The following is a 24,586-nucleotide window of genomic DNA, read 5'->3' as shown; positions in this document are numbered from 1 at the left end:
GCAATTACTTCATTAACTTAAGGCAAAAATTTAAGTCTTTCATCTTAAAAATTTTTGAGTAGACGTTGGCCTTGAAACTCATTTTCTTGGCTTTGGCCTTGTAAAATGCAGCCTTGGCCTTGTCCTTGTAACTTTTGGCCTTGGTCTTGGCCTTGGCCTTGTAATATGTGGCCTTGGCTTTAGTATTTTAGGCCTTGTTAATAACTCTGGATCTGGTCAAGAGACATCGGTATTTGTATTTTTCATAAATGGCAAAACTCTTTTTTGAAGGCATTCTTTGATGTAAAGATCAGCAGTCAAGGTCTTCTTAGTGACAAACAAAAAAACTGCATACCACAGCTACAAATTGCTTGCCACACAAGAAATTTGTATGCAAATTTTTTTTGTAGAATATATTTAAAGTGATCATTAACAGGTTTATCTTTCTTCTCATAGTAAAACTGATGAAAATGTAAAAAATTTGCAATATATTTTGTCATCTTCAATTATGCACATACTTATATCCGCCATTATTTTAACCAACTTCTTTGCGCGTCAAATTTCTTTAATTTTACCATTTAAGCTTCTCTTAGGTGTAATTTTCTTATGAAATGCGTTAATTCCAGCATTTTAAAGAACTTTTTTGATATAAGAACATGTAGCCTCAAACTTTCAGGCTAGATTTTGCTGTGACTGGTTCGGATATTATGCTATTAAACTGAGAATCGACTTAACCTTTTTGGATTTATAGAAAGTTTTCTTTCTTCCACTTCCAGGTTTTCCTTTAAAGCTTTGAGTAGTCTTAAACTTATTTATAATATCTATGACTGTAGATTTTGGGACGTTTGTACGCTTAGCAAACAAGTGATATGAAGTCAATAAATTTTTGAAAAAAAAATTCACAACTATTTTACGCACCTCAATTTGTTTCCGAAACATTTTGCAAACCATTGATTTGTAAACAAAAGTTTATCAATACAAGTAAAGATAAGAAAGTAATGTTTAATTAAAAAAATAAATAAAATATAATGCATTTGTGGTTTTAGAAAAATCTCAATTTAAAATTGATCAGTTTTTTAGGTGTCCACCTGATAATAATTTTAAACACCTTTAAATTAATCAACATCTTTATCAAATTTGTATAAAAATTTTGCAACAATTTATAATTTAAACCGTTTGACTTTGGTCAGGCATTATTGAATAAATTAAAACTAAGGATTCTGGCATGGAAATGGAGACAAACAACTTAAAAATGTATAACAACAAAAATCAAAGTTATTCAGTTTTCAACACAAACTCTCAATACCTTTTTGAATTCTTGTTTGTTAGTGTTTGTGAATTTTTAAGAGCTGATTACAATGAAAGTTTTCACTTTGATTTTAAATTTGACATTTTAAAGCACACCAAACCAAACTTTTATTTTTATCAGTAGTTTTTTTTGGCAACAAGTAAAATTTAATAAACAAATGAATTTAATGGATATTAATATGCTCAGAGTGGGTATATTTTTCAAAAGTTAACTAACTACCCCTCCTTCGTATTAAGCACCTGAGAGTAAACCCTTAAACAAAAAGAATTTGACAAGGTCAAAAAAATATTAACCAGCTCTCTACACATTGACTGTTAAAGTGGTTTTTTTTAAAACAAAAATATTAAATATATTTTTAGTTAATAAGTATATAAATTTCTTTTTAAAAGTTGCGACCAAATAAAATAAGTACATATTTATGAAATTTTTATGAATAAGCTTTATTCCATAGTTTTGAAAAAAGCTTAAATTTCAACTTGAAAAACTTGTTTAAAACGATTTTTAATTTTTCTAAATTTACTTTTTTTTTGTATTAGTACTTGTATAAGGATTTCACAAAGGAATCTTTATATACACATAGAAAAAAAAGTGAACAAATTGCAATTAGCGAAAAAAAAATTTATATACATATATATATATATATATATATATATATATATATATATATATATATATATATAAACAACTAAATTTGTAAAAATAAAATTTGAATTTTACAAATATATTCAAGCAAGTATTGTTAAAACCAATTATAAAGTAACATAAACTAATTAATATGCTAGTGCCAATAAATAAAGCATTACTCAATCAAATAATCTGAACTTTTTGATTGAATTGTTTATTTTAATTCGAATCTAAATAAATATATTAATTGAATCGTTCAAAATAAACTCATACTTTTTAAAATTTTTTTTTTGATCGCAAGTTTTTAAAGACAAGAAAACAATCTTTAAAGTTAATAAACTCAATAATTCCACACTTCTTAAATAAAGCCACATCACTAATGCTACACTGATATAAAATTTGATACATGCTTATGCTTTTTTACAGATAAAATATGAAAGTTGATAATTTGCTGGTCCAAGAAAGTCATAAAAGTAGAAAATTAATATCCATTAAAGTGATAAAATTAAATTTTTCATGTTTATATAATAAAGGACTAAATGATACAAAAAATCAACAATAAAATCATGGCTATTTCCAGTATTAAAATCAACAATGCTGCATTCTGTATTTATATATGCGGTAGTGGTGTAGTGGTAAAGCGCTTGCTTCATAAGCGAGAGGTTCCGAGTTTGATCCCCACCACGTCCCTGGTAGTACCGCGCTCAACTTGTTTCTCTGCTCAGCGACCTTGTTCGTCAAGGTTCGTGTTTCGGAGTTATAGAGTTGAGAGAGTGTTATAACCACAAGTAGCCTCCTCATCTGTAGTGGCCTTCTCGGCCTTGAGGAGGTGAATAACAAAAAAATATATATATCAGAACTAATAAAGAGTTTACAAATTTCTTCTAATGATTATACATACTATTTGCATCTATGTTAATATTATTTTCATTCTTTTGACAAGACAAAATCTACAAGATGTTAGCTTTTTGTTTGAATATATAATTTCGAAAGCTTTATTTTTCTTCCTTTTTTTCATCCTTTTTTCCAAGTTTTACATCAAATCTTTAGTTATTCCTATTTTTTTCAAACACACCAGCTTAAACGTAGCAAGAATCTGCTGACAATATAACCTAATAACATTTTTTTATTGCACTTTTGTACAAATTTTCTTCAGAATTAGTATTAAGTTTCTATGTATTTTGTTTTGTTTGTCTGCATTTTGATCCCAGAAAACTTTGCTAAAAATTTATCAAATCTATTTTTAGAACCGCAACAATACCCTATTAAACTTTCCACTTATTAGCTGTTTGTAATTGTACTTTCTTTCATAAACTTTTACTTTATTCTTAACAGGTGTTTCAGACCCTGATTTCCTTTTAAAATAAATAATTTTCTGTTGCTTTTTTCCCGCATCTATTTTAAGATTACTTTTATACTTTTTATATAATTTGAGTTCTAAAACTTATTTTCTAAAAATATTAAACAAAAGCAATTTTATTTTGCTTTAATCGTCCAGAATTGATTTTGGGAGGTCCAAATATCATTTTTTCCAAAAGTAGACAATCACAGATCGTTGATCAGCCACTATTTCGAATGCTGATATCCCCCTCCTTCATCTTACGACTGCACTCTTTTCAATGTTATTTCTGATCAAACTGACCAAGGCTTTTCTCTTCATCATTCAGCCAATATCATTGTTGTTGGTGACTTTAATGCTCATCACAATGAATGGCTTGGTTCTAGTGTCAGTGACTCTGGAGGCGTTAAGACCCACAACTTTTGCTTTTCTCAATCTCTAACACAAATAGTCAACTTTCCTTTCCAGAGAACCCGAATCATTTACCTTCTCTACTCGACTTATGTCTTGTTTCTGATCCTACTCAGTGCTCAGTTTCTTCACATTCACCCTTAGGTGCTTCTGATAACGGTTTGATCTCTCTAAAGCTAATAAACCATTCTTCTATAACTACATTTTAGCTGACTGGGACTCTTTCCGTGATTTTCTTTGTGACGGCTCTTGAGTAGAAATCTTTTGTATTCCTACCGACAAATGTGCTTCTAGCGAAACTTTTTGGATTAAGGCTGGTACGGAATTTTTTGTTGCAACTTGATGATTCCAAGTCAAACCTCACTCTTCTCCATGGTTTTCCTCTCATTGTGCTGTTGCAATTTTTTAAAAATTCTGGAGAGCAATCTGACTTGTCTAACTACCATCCGATTAGTCTTCTACCTATTATAAGCAAGGTTTTTGAGTCTTGAATTAACAAACACTTAACCTCTCATCATGAATCTAATAACATACTTTCTGATCATCAATATGGATTTCAATCTTCTGGTTCTATTGCTGATTTGTTAAGAGTAATAACTGATAGGTTTTATCGTGCATTAGATAGATGTGGAGAGGCTAAGGCTCCAACATTTTTAAAGTTTGGCATGCTGGTCTTCTCCATAAGCTCTCTTCTTATGATGTATCAGGTAACATCTTTAAAATTTTTGAATCCTTCCTTGGCAATCATAGTATAAAAGTTGTCCTCAATGGACAGCACTCTTCTTCATATCCGGTCACTTCAGGGGTTACTCAAGGTTCTATCCTTGCCCCTATACTCTTTTTAATTTACATACAAAAGGATCTCACTTCTGCTACAGCATGGGACTCTCAGTGGCTCTCTGGTGGACTTTTACGAAGATAAAAATTTTTTTCAGCTAATCGTTATCCAATAATCTAGATCTTCCTATATTTATGAATAGTAATGTACTCGATGAGTCATCTACCCTTCATCTTTTAGAATTAACTCTTACTTCTAATCTTTCTTGGAAACCATATATCAAATTCATTGCAAAGTTAGCATCTGCTAAGGTTACATCTCTTTATCATGCTTGCCACTTTTTTACTCAGGATTCTGGTCTTTATCTTTATAAATATCAAATCCGTCCTTGTATGGAGTACTGTTGCCATATCTGTGGCGGATCTTCCAATGACGCCCTTTCTCTTTTAGACAAGATGCAAAAACGTATAGCAAACATAGTTGGACCTGCTCTCGCAACCAACCTTTAACCATTATCACATCGTTGTAATGTTGCTTCTCTTTCTCTTTTCTATAAATACAATAATGAGCACTGCTCTAAAGAGCTAGCATCTTTTGTGCCATCTACTAAAATTTATTCTCATGTTACTCATCATTCAATAAAGTCTCATTCTTTTACTGTGACTGTTCCTAAGTGCTCCAAAAATTCTTATTCACCTAATTTTTTTCTTCAAACATCAGTTCTTTGGAATTCGCTTCCTTCATCTTATTATCCTGATTCATATAATTTGCAATCTTTTAAGTTGCCTGCTAATTGTTATATTGCACTTTTAACTTTATCTTTTCTCTTCCAGTAACTTCCAACTCTAATAGTAGTTGCTTGAAGCCTTCTTAGGAGTGAAGATAATAAAAAAAAAAAAAAAAAATACAAAAATATACACAAAAATATGTTCAACATCAACAATATCAACTAATAGCTTGAAAACTATACATCTAATACAATGTTTGCTACTAATAATAAAGTTGCATTGTATTTAATGATACATGGGAGACTGGGGCTAATTAAATAGTTTTACATTTTTATCATTAAAATTATAATAATAGTGTTAAGAAATTGGATTAGAAAAACACATTTATAGAATGACCCTAATCATTTTAACTTTCAGCATAATGCATTTTAAAGTTTCCAGTTATTTCAAAGTCTCATTTTACAAAATTCATGTTTGCCTGTTTTAATATATCCCAACTTTTGGATTTAGAAAACCAACATGTAAACAAATGATAGATAACTTAGTCCTGGGGTTTCAAATTTACAGATCTGTGAGTGATTAATGACATGCTGGGAGGCTATGCTCTGAGAGGACAATATTCATAGTGTTCAGGAAAACATTGCAGTGCCTTGAGTGTTAATTTGAAGGCAGTCTCAACAGCTTGGAATACCTCAGCCTTTACTCCAGAGGATTCAAAGGATTCTGAAACTTATTCTGTATAAGATACAGGTAGTGCAGAAACTGGTGTCAGCTGATTATTGGGCATATTAATGTATGCTATCTATTTCCAAGAAATGTCAAGGCAGGAACCTGAGTCCATTAACAACCTTATTATGGGCGACAAGACCCACTTCCACCTTAATGGTTATAAAACAAAATATGCAATTTTGGGATACAGAAAATCTAAGAATAGTCCACCAACGTTGTCTACAACATATAAAAGTAATGATTTTGTGTGGTGTACACGTGGAAAAAGTTCTTAGACCTTATTTCTTCAAAGATGATGCAGAAAACACACTAACTAATGGTGAAAGGTATAAAGAAATGCTAGAGAGTTTTATCTGTCCTGCAGTCAAGAACACACCAGATATGGTGACAGTAATATGGTGCTACTATCCATACACCTCGCCCAACAATGAAACTCTTAAGACAAACCTTTGGAAAAAGAATAATTTCACAAAATTCTGAAATCAATTGGCTTTCATGATCACCTGACTTAACAGCTCTAAACTGTATACTGTACTTTTGAAATGTGTTTACATTAGTCATTTAAAATAAGCACATAAAATTAAAAATTTTGTTCATTATTCATCGCAGAAATGAACATATTTTTTTTTTTTTTTTTTTTTTGTAATTCACCTCCCCAAGGCCAAGAAGGCTACATTTACTGGTTTGACTATCTTTTACTTTTTATATATAAAGTACTGGTCAAATTTATAGCACAAATGTAAAATAAAAACTGAATGATAAAAATTTAATAGAGGGTTGAATGAAAAGTTATAATTATTTTTTTTATCTGAAGAATAGCGTTTTATTTTTTACAAAAATGAATGAAAATTGAAAATACATTTAAAGTTAACATGTTTTAAAGTTCACTTAGAAATAATACAGAAAAATAAGCTGGTCAAAATTATAGCACATAGTACTAATTTTAGATAAAAAAAACATTAGAATTTGATTTAATATGATCTTGTCTTGCATAAAATAACAATCTTCAGCTTCAGAATCAAAAAGAGTGTCCATATAGTCAGGTAATTCAGCAATAAGTTCTAAATAACAAGAAGCATTCAAACAACCTTTGTAAAACTTCAATAAACCTATTCCATTTGCAGAAAAACATCGCTATACAGAAATAGTTCCACCACCGCCTTGTGCTCTTGTTGTAAAATTAAATGGTAAATCTTTTTCATTAGGAAGACAACGTACAAACTTACGGTTTTTTCTATTTATGACTTCAAAATGTGATTCGTCACTAAAATTACATGATGCCATTGATTTTGAGTTCAATCAACACTTTTTTTACACCAAGTGAGTGTCTCCTTTTTCTGAGCCTTATTTTGATAACAACGTTGTTTCTGTGTGTAACTTTTCAACCCTTTTTCTAACAAACGACGACGAACTGTTCTTGTACTAATGGTTTTTTCTTTTGCAGCATTCAACTCCATAGCAATTTTTCTACTTGAATCAGTACAATTTTTTTTAGCAAGTGTCACTATATATCAGTCTTCTGTAGAATTAGTGCATTTACAACACCCTTGACCTGCTTGATTTTTCATTGTTAAATTCAATTTAATTTTATCAGCAATATTGTAAACAAATTTTCTGGAAGTTTTAGTACATTTAGCAATATCAGCAATATTAAATTGCTGTCGAAGTAAGTTTTTTACAAGTTGTCGCCGCTCAGAACTCACTGCTTTGAGACCCGTTGCATTAATTTTTAAATTTTAAAAGGTAGGAAAGTCAGGGTTATCCACTGAATAACCTTTCCAGAATATAGTTTTGATAAGGTTTGAGTAGTCATTTTTCTTTTTATTTAGATTTAAATAAGTTGTTTCAGCATTATTGATTGGTCTTAAATCCTTGCCTTTCCTGAAGCAGCAAATGCAAAATTTTTTAACAAAATCACTATGTTCTTATGTATGTTTAGGCATTTTAAATGAATGCTTTAAATAAAAACTTCTGATATGGATTGATAACATTGGCATGATATATCGGTCATATCAATCAAATGTCAATATAATGGCTATATAACTGTTAACAATTAGCAACTGCTAGCTTTTACTAATTGTTAATAATTAAAGGTTACTTTGCTTTGTTTTTATTTCAATAAAAATATAAATAGAAAGTAATGAAAATTACTTATCCGTCTGTAAATTTCAATGTTAGACAAACATTTTTAAAAACTTTAAAAAAAAATTAATAAATCTATCACAAACATTTCTGAAAATCTAAACTCAGGGGCATGGACATGATTTTGTGGTGTTCAGAACAATCCCCCGAATCCCCCCTTTTTCAATTTTTTGCTTGTTATATATAAAACTAGATCAAAATTCATCGACAAATTTTAAATTACATCAAAAAAAAATTTTTCATTTAAAAGTTGAGACCATTTAAAGTTATTTCAGGGAGTAATTTAAGCTTTGCATGGTTATAAATCTTAAACGAAAAAAAGATTTTTTGATGAAATTTGAAATCTGTCGATTTCAAATTTTAATCTAGTTTATGATAGAACAAAAAAAAAATTTTACGATTAAAGGAGACGTAGTTCTAGGAAGGGGGCAGCTAGGGGTCGGGACGGGGTTGGTTCAGTTCCAATTACCAAAATATTTTGCAACTCATCTTCATTTGACACCAGTATCAACATACTAGAAGTTTGAGTATGCCCTATGCCTCTTAGTTACCTATCTTGAATAACTAAATTCCCAAAAATATGTGATTTCTCCCCAGGTCCCCACTAAATAAAAGTTGTTGTTTACATTTTTTGAATGTGGAAATGTTTTCTAATGATAATCATAAAAAAAATTTCTGGAGATGTGTTGCAAGGTCTTAGAGTATGTTCCTATGCACCGTGAATTCTAATAATACACAGGAAGTATCAATTAAAAGTATCATGCTTTTGTTTGTGCAAATGCTTTTCATATGATAACAAAAAACTTTCATTGTTAAGCTCAAGGAAGACATAAAGTTGGAAAAAAGGTTCAATTACACTTTGGTGGGAACATTGACAGGTATAAACATGGTTGTCAAATCTATCAGTTGATAGACCATATTCGTAATCTTAAATTGTTAGTTTAACCAGTATATGTGGTTTGTTTTTTGCATGCCAAACATATAAGGTAATAAATTATATTTTTGCTGTTGCATGTGATGTGACTTTTTATTTTCCAAATAGTACCATTAGATGTTTCAAACTCATCTACTTCTTGAAGGTAGAGTTTACATATTTTACACCGAATGTCTTTGCATTTAAATATGCCAATCTTCTTTTTAGTTGCTTCAACTTTTGAAGAAGTAAGTCTTCTTAGTAAGTTAGTAGGTTGTTAAAAGCTAATATTGGATAAATATTAGAAAAAATATTTTTGACTCTTTTATTAAGAGATACTTTGAGTAAAAGGTTAGCTTCTGAGATTAAAGGTTGACAATTGAGATAGAATTGCTATAGAATGTTGTCACTAAAGTAAATATTTCTTTAGACTTTTTTTGATCCTTGTAGTTTTGCATTATGAAATGCTTTATCTATAATTCTATCAGGATATTCACAATCTTTCAACAATGATTTTAGTTTTGTTGGACGAAATTCTTTAATTTTGTAATTAGATGTAAAAACAATTATTCTTTTAGCTAAATTAAAAGGAATATTCTTTTTGATGTGAACTGGATGATGACTGTTATAGCTTAAGTAGTCAAGAGTGTTAGTTTCTTTATAATGTCTGTTTGAATTTTTTGCAACTTTCAAGAATAATTGTCATGTCTAAAAAGTTAATTACACTGTAGGTGTTATCATTTTTAGAAAACTCCTTGCCAAAATCGGTTGTAAAATTAATTGAGTCCTTTTATTTTGTAAGAGAAATTTCAAATTTTCTGATGGCCAGATTATAAAACCATCATCAACATATCTAAAATAAAAAATTCTCTACTTCACAGTTAGAAAAATACTGAGGTAGGATTATTGGAAAAAGCTGTCTCTTCTAGAAACCTGATAATGAGACAAGCATAACCTGGTGCGAAATCTGTACCCATGGCTGTACCAGTTGTTTGGTGAAATAATTTTATCGAATGTGAAATTATTGTTATTTAAAATAAAAGATGCTGAGTCAATTATAAATTGAAGGAGTAAATCTTTTATCAATCAATTTAGACAAAAGATTTGTGTATATAAAATTATATATATAAAAAAGATTTTTACATATAATACTATATATATATAAAACAACAACTGTCGTTATATATATATATATATATATATATATATATATATATATATATATATATATATATATATATATATATATATAAACAACAAATATGTTTCTGGTCTCATTTATCTAACTAATAAATTAACTTACCTTCTCACTTTTCTCACGCACTGAAGTCACAATGTCTTTTGTATTTCGTGAAACACCAGTATTAATAATAAGGACTTTCATGTCAATTCCGCTATAAACAGACATAATTAGTTTTTAAATAAGGATATAGTCAATAGTATGTTATAGTGCCAAACACAACGACCTCAATAAATTATGTATTCAGATACTTAAAAAAATAGAAGATTTAAAAAATATATATATACATGTTAAAGAATTTCAAACTTACCAATGAATTCTATTAATTTCACCAGATTTAAAACTAATGCAGTCACCTGTATTAAAAGCTATATCATTATTAACATATATATATATATATATATATATATATATATATATATATATATATATATATATATATATATATATATATATATATATATATATATACATATATATGTATATATATATATATATATATATATATATATACATACATATACAGATATATATATATATATATATATATATATATATATATATATATATATATATATATATATATATATATATATATATATATATATATATATATATATATATATACATATACATACATACATATACAGAGATATATATAAATATATCATGGCCTACTTAAATTACATGATTTTTACGGCTCAAGTATAAAAAGTTATTTTTTGTTATGGTTAAGAGTCTTGTTTGGGCTATAATTATTTTATTCTTATTTTATTAAAATGGTTTAATAATATTTAGACTTTCTGAGTACTTACATTATTTTGTGTTGGATTTTTTGTTAACTGATTGCCTGCTTCAGTTTATTCCAATAACATAGAATACTGTAATAAGTTTTCAGATACTATATATCAACATGCTACTGAAATAGGTTTTCAGATACTATATATCAACTGAAAATAACCTTACTGACTACCCATAACTTTTCATTGGAAATAATTTTAAAAGTTTGTAATTTTGTATTTATTATTATTGAAATTAAAAGAAGAAATACCTTTATACTAGGAATATTTATATTTTCTTTTTGCAAATTATTATAAAAAATATTATTAACAATACAAGATCTATATTTGATTACTCACTTTTGGTGTTTTTCATTAGTAAAATCGACACTGCTGTAACAAATCTTTAAAATTTGTTCTGCAAATTTTTAATTGAAAAATAATGACTGCAATGTTTTATTAGAATAAGAGAAATAACATATAAAATACTAAAAAGATGAAAAATAAAATTAGACAGAAGTTGAATTGGATATATAGGTTCTTCTCTGTAAAAAATAATGTTTATTGATCATAAGTTTAACATCGAAATCTTTTTTTAATTTTTACCAACATTACTTGCTTTAGTATATATATCTGTGCTACCTTCAGAAAGCTTACATTAGTATTTATGCAGACAACTAAGCAATATCTTGGATAATATTTTTTAAGGATTATCAAAATTCTGATAAATACTTTCTGGGAGAAACTGTCAAAATCTTTTTACTAATGCATATTACTAAAAGACAAAAAGTCTACTACTGGTCATTTAACTATAGTTACTAATATTCTAAAGGATCTACTTTGTAATCTCTAAAGGATCACTTTGTAAATTGGAACTATGAACAAATGTAAGGCCTTCTTCAAGTAAATTATTCATAAGAGATACAATTGCTTGTAATGTTGTAATTAGAGCACAAGAAGTTTGTTTGGTTAATGTAAAGTATTTATCAAATTTTATTTTGATTTTAATTTCTCTATAAAGTGTGGGTTTGTTATCACCTTTCAAAGCAGCATTGCTGAGTTTGATTGGATGAACCGAGTTTCTGATTTGAATTAAGTATGATAAATAACTTATACAACAATGATAAAAATTGTGCTGCATTATTTCTTTCAGGAAAATAACTCTATATTACAGCTGCAGTTGTTTCGTCAAATATTGTCAATCTCGACAACTTGTTTGTTGTTTCCAAGATATGTGACTTGATAATATATTTTCTTGCTTTTTCTTGCCTATTTCATAATTGATCTTTTAATAAACTTTAAGAAATATATTTCCTGCAATGCAACCAACAGTAACTTCAAATCAAATAAAAAGAAGTAAAAAACATTTTTTTGCGTTTAACAAGTTGTTTCTTACATTTTTTATAAAACGGAGTTTATCAAATAATAAGTTTGTTTTAAACACTCCTTTTCTAAACTGGATAATAAATTAATAATTTTCCATCTCCAGTATACACTTTATGAAACTATAAAAATGCATTAACATTAGTAAAATGGTTATCAGTAACAACAGCTCTTATCTTAAATTCAGATTGGTGCATTGAGATAATACACTCATCATTTTCTTTTTTCAAACATAAACCTGTTATGTAAACTTTAGGTCAGGATTTCAAAACATAAGATTAATTTTTTGAAGCCCTACAATCATAAAAACAACTTCTTTATAAAAATTATTTTTTCAATCTTCACCAAATTGTTTTCCACTTTGATATTGGGCTGCTTTTTGCAAATTCATCTTACCCAAAAGAAGCAGATAATCGCTTAATACCAAATTTTTGTCAATGATTTTTCTAATATATTATAGTTTTCTAACTTGTAATTTTCACCGCTGTGAAACTGTTTAGGTAAAGAAAAATGATAGCATTTATTAGAAAAGTAAAAATTAAGGAATTTATTAACAGCTATTGACTCCAAAACAGTTGGTATGTCTGATGTTGCTTCTAAAACAGTTGGTATGTCTGATGTTGCTTCCAAAACAGTTGGTATGTCTGATGTTGCTTCCAAAACAGTTGGTATGCATAATATTATTTCCAAAACAGTTGGTATGTCTGATATTTCTTGCCCTGCTGTAAGTAATGACCTAATTTGTTGCATTTTAATTATTGCATGTTTGAAACATGCAGCATAACAGAGTATTTACATTGCAAAAGATTATTTTGCAGAGTAAATATTTCAAAGAAAAAGCCATGTTTTATACCTAATAATTGCAATTATAATAAATAGAAAATTACAAACCTTTAAAATAATTTTCAATGGAGAGTTGTGGGTAGTTTTAGCAACATGTAAAGTTATTTTAGTAGCATGCTGGTATGTGTTGATATAGCTATCTGAAAGCCTATTTCAGTATCCTGTGTTATTGGAATAAACTGAAACAGGCAATTAGTTAACAAAAAATTTAGCACAAAATAATGTAAGTACTCAAAGAAAATCTAACTACTATTAAACTATTTTAATAAAATAAGAATAAAATATTTATAGTGCAAAACTCTTAACCATAACAAAAATTAAGTTTTTATACTTGAGCCGTAAAAAAAACTGGCCTCTTAATTTTCTATGGAAAATGCAACAAATCAGGCTGTGTAATTTAAGTAGGCTATGAAATATATATAAATCCAAATAAGATGTTTATTTTAATATATATATATATATATATATATATATATATATATATATATATATATATATATATATATATATATATATAATTTTCAAATAAACTTTTTTTTGGGATTTAACTCGAATTGTTGAAAATATATTTATTTTACGATATTCAATTTTACAAAAAATTAATATAAAAATATCTACCCAAGTGACACCATGCCACCATGCTAATATGGGGCAATAAAAGGGCATAAGCCAGAAAAAGGCTATTAAATACGGTTAATTGTAAAAAAAACAGTACACCTTCATTTAGCATTTCTTTAGCATTTCTTTTATTGTAGATTTTGAAGATAGTATTTATATCTCATAAACAATTGAATAAGTATATTTAGAAATACTTGAAAAATTGCAACAACAAAAAAATTAAAATCGAGCTCACCAAAGATGCTAACTGCATTATCAATACCAGATGGATTACCATGAACTATCTTCTCACATAAATATGCCCACTTATTGATCAACATATAATCTTTTTCTACCCAATCATTTTCACTAATGAGATTGCAATATACTAATAAAGATGAAGCAACTGCAACTGCTAAAGCAGCTGACGAACCCAAGCCACAGCCAATAGGCAATGTTGATGTTATAAAAACATTCATCCCAACTTTACTAAACACAAAATAAAAAACAGAGAGATTCAACCATTTAATTTGTTGATTTTCTAAACAACTTTTATTATGTTTCACCATACAAAAGATTTAAGAGGTTTTTAAAAACAAACTTTTTTTTTAATCATTTATTGTTATTACATTTCATGTTCATAATTCCAAAACATGAACCTTGACAATTAAGGCTGTTGTGCAGAGAAACAAGTTGAGTGTGGTTCAACCAGGAACATAGTGGGGTATGGATTTTTAACATTGCTATTGGTCTACTGGCAGAGCAAGTGCTCCACTATTACTGCATGATTGTGGTATACTGGTATTGTGGTATAAAAAGAATTCTACATAAAGTTTTAAAACAAAGATTAGAGCAGATCATGAAAAGTAGGGATCATTAGAGATCATCAGTGACCAAACTTCGGTTTTAGTGAAACAAGTTTTACCAAAACCAAAATTTGAATAAAATTCAACATAAGTTGAATAAAATTTAACTTAGGTTAAATAAAATTCAACTTGGGTTAAATAAAATTCAACTTGGGTTGAATAAAATTCAACTTGGGTTGAATAAAATTCAACTTGGGTTGAATAAAATTCAACTTGGGTTGAATAAAATTCAACTTGGGTTGAATAAAATTCAACTTGGGTTGAATAAAATTCAACTTGGGTTGAATAAAATTCAACTTGGGTTGAATAAAATTTAACTTGGGTTGAATAAAATTCAACTTGGGTTGAATAAAATTCAACTTGGGTTATATAAAATTCAACTTGGGTTGAACAAAATTCAACTTGGGTTGAATAAAATTCAACATGGGTTGAATAAAATAAAACTTGGGTGGAATAAAATACAACTTGGGTTGAATAAAATGTCCAAAACAACAAAAAATTAAAAAAAAGTTTCAGCAAAACAAAACAAAATTTTTATAATAAATAAAGAACTTATTTTACAAATTTCTATCTATTGGATTATATTTTAGGCAAAAAATACTTATCTTTTTATGCAAAAGTCTATTTTTTTCTTTAGATAAAATATCAAGTGTAGTTTAAAATCCTTCTGCATCAGTTTATAAAATACTAGCAAATTTAAATTTTCAGAAAACTTTAAATTACAGTCTCTTGTTTACTTAACAAAAAAACCCATAATAATAAAATTAAAAAAAACATTAAAAAAAAAACATAAGTATAAACTTTCCATAAACAAGTTTTTATCATTAAGTATATTGGAGTTGAGGGTCAAAAGAGTTGCAAACAAAATAAAATAAAAATATATTAAAAAAAGAAGGAAGATTTTTTTTTTAATAATAAAAAAAAAACCTAACTGTTTACATAAGTGCAAGTTAAGAATTTAACATTATAATATTATCAGCAAGAAGAAAATCAACTTTGATAATTGTTGTGAAAAAATAAAGTTAAAAAAGTTAAAAAGTTAAGAATTCAACATTATAATCTTATCAGCAAGAAAAAAATCAACTTTGATAATTGTTATGAAAAAAATCTCGAAATATTAGAGAGTTTAGTTAAGTGTTTTAAACAGTTAATGCGCATTTTTTTGAAAGAAATTTGAGTCATTCATTTTAATTTTTAGCTACGGTTTGAACAAAATGTAACCATAAATAATAAAAAGAGTAACTTAAGCAGGTAGAGCGGGTCAAATAAATTTACAATGCATTTTAGGACCTTGTCTAGAAGAGAAAGAGCATCATTAGAAAAGCCATCCCAAATATGACAACAGTATTCCATACAGGGACAAATAAGAATCAGGAGTAAAAAAATGCTAAGCATGATAAAGAGAAGTTATCTTAGCAGATGCTAATTTTGCAATTAATTGTATACATGATTTCCATGAGAGGTCAGTAGTGAATGGTACCACATAAGCAAATAGAGCCAGTTTAAATGTGAGATTGTCAGGAAGATCATCAATATAAATAAAATTTATATAAAAGACAAATTACATATAAAAGAATGCACTCTTGAGAAGGAGAAAGATGATTGAGTGAAAAGGCGCAAAGCAGAAGTACAAAAAAAAAAGGTCAGAGGATTAAAACCTGACTTCTCAAAAAATAGATGAATTGATGTGTATGTAGAGCCAAGAATCTTACTATTTACTTTGCAAATCAAATAATAATAGTCACCGAGATCTAAAAAAGAAAAAATTCAAATTAGTCACACAAAGAGTGAGTAGTTTGAAAAAGTAAAGTTACTTCCATCAGTTAAATCTTACCAATTGCAAAGATCACGAGTATTTGTAAAAGACAGATTGAAACAGTTAGATAGTGGTAATAGTTTTTTATGCTTATAATTTTTTTGGGTAATAGGCATGCCATAATCTATCATAGATAGAGTATGACACCTTGAATATGCAATAAGTTGCTTCAGTCCTGTTAATTAATCCAAAGTCATAAGTAAGGGATTCTTATGCGACCTTCACAACGCACGTCAAAAATACTAATAAGGACACCATCCATGCATAACATGGCACTGTTAATACTTTGATATTCTATAGCTGTTGATGAAATCAGTGTCTTTTAAAGCTACAACAGAGTTTGAGAAACCTTAAGATCAGGCAACCTCAGAACCATTAAACTGAGTACAATCATTAGTACATAACAGAAGAAAACAGGAAGTTATTGTATAGCTATCAAAGACCTACAAGCAAAAATCTAAGAGTAGAGTCAAGATCCAGCATTCATCATATAATGCAGGAAACAATGTAACACAGGTGTACATCTAGTCTAATAGTTAAAGATGGAGAGCAAGGCTGGTCAACAGAAATATTCTGCTTACTCCTAAAGTCTTTGCCAAGGAGGCCTTCTACAAGACAGTAGCTGGATGCAGTTAACATCTGTCCAAAGTGAGAAGTTCTATTGAGTCATCTCTAGCTTTTACTTAACCAAGAGCCCAAGGCAGTGGTATTTTAAGCCAGAGTTTATGAAAAAGTAAAGGAAATCCTACAAGGTAGCAGGACATGAGGCAGATAGTACTGGATTACAAGTTACCAGTAGCAGGGTGTATATATTTATTGCAGCAGAGCTAGTCAGCTTTGAGCAAATCTAATTTACTATTGTAAAAGATAAAATCACATTAACATTTAAAATGTTGACTTATATCATGCTTTTATAGAAAAAAATAAACAAAAATTTAAAATTTCTTAAGTTCTAAGAAAAGATGATAAATTTTAGGGTTAATGCTAAAGCTAATTCTTACAAAATCCCTTTTGAAGGTATGAATATATACTATCGGTAGAGTAACAAGACTCTAAATTCTTAATAAAAATATCAAAATTTTTTCAAAAAGAATTATTCTATTTCTAATATTATTATAAAAACCATTGTTAAATTAAATTGAATAATAGTTAAATTAAATTTAATATTCATTTCACACATTTTGTCAGATCAGGTTATCCTGCTACTGGTAACATGTAACCCAGTACAATCTGCTTCATGTCCTGCTGCCTTGTAGGATACGCCTTTTTAGGCAAAGGCTAGGAGATGCCAACTCCGATTTAAAACACCCCTGCCTTGGGGCTCTTGGTTGAGTAAAGGCTACAGATGGTGTCTCGATAAAAATACTCATCTTGGGCAGATGTTAAATGCACCAGGCTACTGTCTTGTAGAAGGCCTCCTAGGCAAAGACTTAAGGGGTAAACAGATTTTATCTGTTGACCAGTCTCGCACCCCTTCTTCATCTATTAGACTGGCGCAGATGTATTTTTAATACATTGTTTCCAGTTTAGGATGTTGAATGCTGGATCTTCTTGACTTAATGCATGGCTTTTGCTTGTGTCTCTGTTTTTATGACTAGGCAACTCATTCGATTATCTCCTAATGAGGGTACAGCTCTAAAACTCAGTTTTATGGTTCTGAGGCCGGCTGGTAGTCAGGTTTCCCGAACTCTGTGGTAGCTCTTAGAGAGGCTGATTCCATCAACAGCTGAAAAATATCAAAGTATTAACAGTGCCATGTTGCGCATGGATGGTGTCCCTGTTTGTACTTTTGGTGTGCATTGCGGAGACCACATTTGGAGCCCTTTGTTATGGCTTAGGGTTTATTAGTAGTAGTGAGGCAATTGCTTGGGCTATTAAACGGTGTTCTGAGTACTATCTATGCTTTGAGTTAAGTTCTTCAATCTAATTTAAAAATGAATAAAGTACCAAAAACTATAAAACACAAAAAAACCATCATCATCACCGAGTTCTCTAAACCTATCATTCACTAATATTCGTGGTCTTCGAAGTAACTTTTCTTCTGTTGAGTCTTATCTCTTGCAAAGTTCACCAGACCTACTTGCTCTTTGTGAGACTAATTTGAGTTCGGCTGTCTCATCTTGTGATCTTAGCGTTAATGGTTATCTTCCTCTAATTCGTAAAGACTCCAATAGTCACATGCTTGGCCTCAGCATTTACATTCGTAAGAATTCACCCATTTGTCGTGAAACTAGGTTTGAATCCACAAACTATTCTATTATGTGTTTTCGTTTAGCACCACTTCACTCTATTGCCTTTCTCTTTGTTCTATATCGCTCTCCTTCATCTCAAGACTGCACTCTTTTTGACGTTATTTTTGATCACATTGACTAAGCCCTCTCTCTTTATCAATCAGCTAAAATAGTTGTTGTCAGTGACTTTAATGTTCACCACTCTGAATGGCTTGGCTCTAGTGTGAGTGACTCTGCAGGCATTAAAGCCCACAACTTTTGGCTTTCTCAATCCCTAACTCAAATAGTCAACTTTCCAACTCGCTTTCCTGACAACCCGAATCATCTACCTACTCTACTCGACTTATGTCTTGTTTCTGATCCTCGTCAGTGCTTAGTTTCTCCACATTCACCTTTAGGTTCTTCTGATCACAGTTTGATCTCTCTAAAACTAATATCTCATTCTTCTTTATCACCTGAATCTCCCTATCACCGTACCTCTTACATCTACCTTAAAGCTGACTGGGACTCTTTCCGTGATTTTCTTCGTGATGGCCCTTGGGTAGAAATCTTTCGTCTTCCTGTCGACAAATGTGCTTCTTACATAACTTCGTGGATTCAGGCTGGAATGGAATCTTTTATTCCTTCTCGACAATTCCAGGTCAAGTCTCACTTTCCTCCATGGTTTTCCTCACACTGTGCTGCTGCGATTGCCAACCAAAACCGTTACTTCCATATTTATCAGCAAAACAATTCTCCAGAAAACAGACGTCTGTTTATTACTGCTAGAAACAATTGTAAAAAGGTTTTGTTTAATGCCAAAACCCGCTATTCTCAGGTCATGAAATCTTGTATCTTCTCTCAAAAATTAGGCTCTCGTGACTTCTGGAGAATCTTTAATAATATTAATAATAAGGGCAAATCTATAATTCCACCTCTCTTGTATGGTTCAGACTTTGTCACCTCACTTAAAGACAAAGCTGAATTGTTTGCTAAAAACTTTTCATCAATATCATCTCTTGATTCCACTAGTTACGTTCTACCTGATATTGCCAACAAACAGGTTGATCCATTGCTTGACGTTCATATCACTCCAGCATCTGCATCTAAAGTGATTTCCTGCCTAGACTCTTCTACAGCTTGTGGCCCGGACAACATACCTGTTATTGTCTTGCAGAAGTGTTCTCCGGAGCTGTCGTCTATACTCTCAAAACTATTCAACAAGTGCTTATCAGAGTCTTGTTTTCCAGCCTGCTGGAAAGCGGCATCTGTTATCCCTATCTTCAAAAATTCTGGAGAGCGATCTGATTCGTCTAACTACCGTCACATAAGTCTTCTTCCTATCATAAGCAAGGTTTTTGAATCTTTAATTAACAAACACTTAACTTCTCATCTTGAATCTAATAACTTACTTTCTGACCATCAATATGGATTTCGATCTTCTCGCTCTACAGCTGATTTGCTAACAGTAATAACTGACAGGTTTTATCGTACATTAGATGAAGGTGGAGAGGTTAAGGCCATAGATCTTGACATTTCAAAAGCTTTTAATGAAGTTTGGCATGCTGGTCTTCTCCATAAGCTTTCTTCTTATGGTGTATCCGGCAACATCTTTAAGATCATTGAATCCTTCCTTTCCAATCGTAGCATAAAAGTTATCCTCGATGGATAACACTCTTCTTATTATTCTGTAACTTCAGGGGTTCCTCAAGGTTCTATCCTTGGCCCTATACTCTTTTTAATTTACATTAACGATCTTCCAAATATTCTCACATCTAAGGTGGCATTGTTTGCTGATGATACTACCATTTATTCTTGTCGTGATAAGAAACCAACACCCTCTGATTGCTTGGAGGGGCATTTGAGCTCGAAAAGGATCTCACTTCTGCTACAGCATGGGGCTCACAGTGGCTGGTGAACTTTAATTCAGATAAAACTCAATTTTTTTTAGCCAATTGTTATCGCAATAATTTAGATCTTCCTATATTTATGAACGGTGATGTACTCGATGTGTCACCTACTATTCATCTTCTAGGAATAACTCTTACTTCCAATCTTTCTTGGAAACCATATATCAAACCAGTTGCAAAATTAGCATCTGCTAAAGTTGCATCTCTTTATCGAGCTCGTCACTTTCTTACTTCGGATTCTATTCTCTATCTCTATAAATCTCAAATCCGGCCTTGTATGGAATACTGTTGCCATATCTGGGGCAGATCTTCTAATGATGCCCTTTCTCTTTTAGATAAGGTGCAAAAACGCATTGTAAATATAGTTGGACCTGCTCTTGCAGCCAACCTTCAACCATTATCACATCGTCGTAATGTTGCTTCTCTTTCTCTTTTCTACAAATACTATAATGGGCACTGCTCTAAAGAGCTAGCATCTCTTGTGCCATCTACTAAAATTCATTCTTGTGTTACTCATCATTCAATTAAGTCTCATTCTTTTTCTGTGACTGTTCCTAAGTGCTCCAAAAACGCTTATTTGTCTAGTTTTTTTCCTCGAACATCAGTTCTTTGGAATTCGCTTCCTTCATGTTGCTTTCCTGATTCATATAATTTGCAAACTTTTAAGTTGTCTGTCAATCATTATCTTGCTCTGCAATCTTTATCTTTTCTCTTTCAGTAACTTCCAACTTTAATTAGTGGCTGCTTGCAGCCTTGTTGGAAGCGAAGATGTTTAAAAAAAAAAAAAAAAAAAAAACATTAACATAAAATTTTATGTTTGTAAAAATGTAAAAGAGAACTTAGAAAATTTAGTATTGAAAGTGCTATTAAAACTTATTTCGATTTTTAAAAATGAAAAAAAGTAATTGAGTTTTAATAATAAAATCATAAATTGAGTTTATGAATTCTATCAAAAGAAGATCTGGATCCAGAGGACACAAAAGTATTATTGTCTGAGCAGCTTAATTTTGATTCATGTCATAGTAAGCCTAGTCAAAGTAGTCTGAACTATAAATGATTTGTAAGTTTAGAAAAAAAAAAACATAATTAAAAGAATCTGGTAAAATACAAATAAAAAAATAATACATGCTTATCAGATTGGTTTTAAACAATTCATAATAAAAAAGGATCACCTCATAGTACCATAAGATTCAGCCAAGTCACTAGTGGCAAACAACTTTTGTTAACAAAAGGTAACAGATTTTCATTGATAAGTCCCAAGACTTTAAACAAGTTTTTATTACAAACACTACAAGTTAAAAATAACTCAGTTTGTAAATAAAGTGATTCGAAGAGTCACTTTATTTACAAATTGTGCCTAGGACAGTAAAAGCACAATTTCTTTGGCAAATACTCTCAAAAACCAAGTTACAACCAGTGTTTAACTCAATACTGGTCTTTCTAACACCAAATAAGGACATTATAATCTATTTTAAGCAAGCCAACAAGGTTCAGTCTGATTGAGCCATATTTTGCACCTAAATTAGCAGTTAAAGGAAAGAAACTCTCCAAATTCTTGTCACAGTCAAAAGTTACTTTGAACCATAAAACTGTAGCAGAAAACGCAGATATTGTTTATTAGAAAAACTTTAAAAAACCAACTAATGATGCTATGCTTGAACCAGAACACTTGACAGATTATTTCTTTAAGATTGAAATTTATGGAAGACTATTTTTTTATATAATTCTTGGTCTTATTAACACACAGTATGCGACACTACATTCCGGACTTGGTCTTACAAATACATCACAGGAAACTGATTCCAAAATTACTTAAAAATTTAACAGCCTGAGATGCTGACTTGAAAACATGTTTCTCATTAAAATCTTGCAAAATTGGAAGTTTTTGATATTTTGCCTTGTTACTTTTCTAAATGTATGTGCTCATATCTCCAAAAGGTATTTTTGGGTATTGTTGTAAGCATTTACTGTAAAATTTGCAGATCATAGTAATACATAGATATGTCACACACAGTCTGTCCTAGCTCAAGGATTGGTAAGACATCGTCTTTCCTAACTCAAAACTTAAGTCATCAAATAAAAACCTGACAAATTGCTATTTCACACATATTTATATATAAATATTCAATATATCTAGTAAAAAACTCTTCATTTTTCAAGAATTTGAGAAAATATTTTATTCAAGTTTTTTAAATAAAATTATAGTAAATCATTATTAAAGTTTATTTTAAATTTATCAAAACTATCATATCTTAAGAAAGATATTTTATCAAAAAATATTTATCAATGAGAACTTTCCTCAAAATTTAGTTTTATTATGTTGGCCACAAATCACAACATAAAAAATCAACTTTTAAATCATTACATAAAATATCAACTTTGTGGGTGAATAGAGAAAATAAATATTAAAAAAAAAATTTACAATATTTTTTATTTACTGATTTTTGCTGTTGTAAATTTAGGTCAAAATTGCAAAAAATATCTTCTAAAAGCAATATCTTTGTAACACCATTAACTTTATAATAGCTGAATTAACAGTGATAATAAAATAAATTTTCAGAAAAATATTAATTTATTATAAAATGAAATTTTATTCTTCATATGTTGAAGAACAAATTAAAAAAAAGGTTTAATATAAAATTAAATCTTACTTTTCTTTCATATGTTGAAGAGCAATTCCAGAAAAAAGGAACAAAAGAACATGCACAGCAGTTTGCTTTACTTTAACATCAAACATAGCCATGTATTTAGAAAAGAAAACCAGAGAAGAAGAAAAAAGTTCCTCTGGATCTATAACAAGAAAACAAATTATCTAATAACATCTTGTTTCCTTAAAAAAGTTAATTTCAATAGAATTTACTTGATTGTATAAGTAACACTACCCCTTCCAAAACATTTACCTTTTGCCTAAAACATTGAAATATAGCTAGAGATTTTATTTTGCTAATAACATGCTATTGTTGTTAGTAACATGCTGTTGTTGTTAGTAACATGCTACTGGGCAAAGTACTAATGGGTCATTTCATGTCAAATTAGCTGGTGTTGCTACTTTTGAATTAGCTAGTTTTCATACACGTTAAAGGGATTATAAAAGTTTAAAGAACATGAAAGCTTCAGTATGGGCAACTCACTGTAAAAACATCCAGGATATGCAACTGTAAGCCTCAGAATTTGCTGATTTTTTAACCTTAAAAAATTTAACAGCCCTCGGAATTAGGGAAAAGAGATTGGCAATAAATTGATTTAATATAAACTGATTTAATAAATTATAATTGTCCTAAAAATTCAAACTGGTTATGAAGATAAAAAAATTTCAAACTTAAAACTTATGCTATAAGGTAAAGTGACACATCTTTTGAAAAGAATTTTTTTTAGCTGTGACAAACTAATTTTGGTATGCAATATTTCTACATGTTTACCAATAATATTGCTGCCATAAACTGATGAAGAATTTGATTAGTCATCTAATATTATAGATAGATAATTAATTTTGTTGATGGCGTTCAATTGTCAATGTTATCCCTATGGGATAACATTTACAGCAGTATGTCTTATGCAATAAATGTGTTTGTTTTAACTTCTGAAACAACTAGATAATTTTTTATATCTTCAATTTCTGATGTTTTGTTCTTACCAGTATTAGGTGTGGATTTTAACTTTAAGCAAGTGTCGGTTTTTAGATCTGTTGACACTTAATATCTTGATACATTTTTTTTTTAAAGATTAACTCTTTTAATTTAGGGATTTTTTTTTTATTATTACTATTTTTTTTTTCAACATCTTCACTTCCAACAAGGCTTCAAGCAACCACTATTAGAGTTGGAAGCTACTGGAAGAGAAAAGATGAAGTTCATAGAGCAATATAACAATTAACAGATAACTTAAAAGATTGCAAATAATATGAATCAGGAAAACAAGATGAAGAAAGTGAATTCCAAAAAACTCATGTTCAAGGAAAAAAACTAGACAAATAAAATTTCTTAGAGCACT

The 24,586-nt window shown here is 29.6% G+C and overlaps 1 protein-coding gene across 2 annotated transcripts in view; it reads right to left on the bottom strand.

Moving 5' to 3' along the window:
- LOC100200754 (mevalonate kinase) overlaps window positions 1-24,586 on the bottom strand; it is a 59,968-nt gene that overhangs the window by 18,778 nt on the left and 16,604 nt on the right. For both annotated transcript variants that reach the window (XM_065799064.1, XM_065799065.1), the window contains 4 exons: window positions 23,248-23,386; window positions 14,051-14,283; window positions 10,503-10,548; window positions 10,256-10,346 (listed from right to left, as the gene is read on the bottom strand). In XM_065799064.1, coding sequence (XP_065655136.1) covers window positions 10,256-10,346; window positions 10,503-10,548; window positions 14,051-14,283; window positions 23,248-23,386 — 509 coding nt within the window. The remainder of the gene's footprint in view (window positions 1-10,255; window positions 10,347-10,502; window positions 10,549-14,050; window positions 14,284-23,247; window positions 23,387-24,586) is intronic.

The sequence above is a fragment of the Hydra vulgaris genome, chromosome 06 (assembly GCF_038396675.1).
Source record: "Hydra vulgaris chromosome 06, alternate assembly HydraT2T_AEP".
Classification (NCBI taxonomy): domain Eukaryota; kingdom Metazoa; phylum Cnidaria; class Hydrozoa; order Anthoathecata; family Hydridae; genus Hydra; species Hydra vulgaris.
The sequence above is the reverse complement of the archived record's forward strand: the minus strand, read 5'-3'. Positions and strand labels throughout refer to the sequence as shown.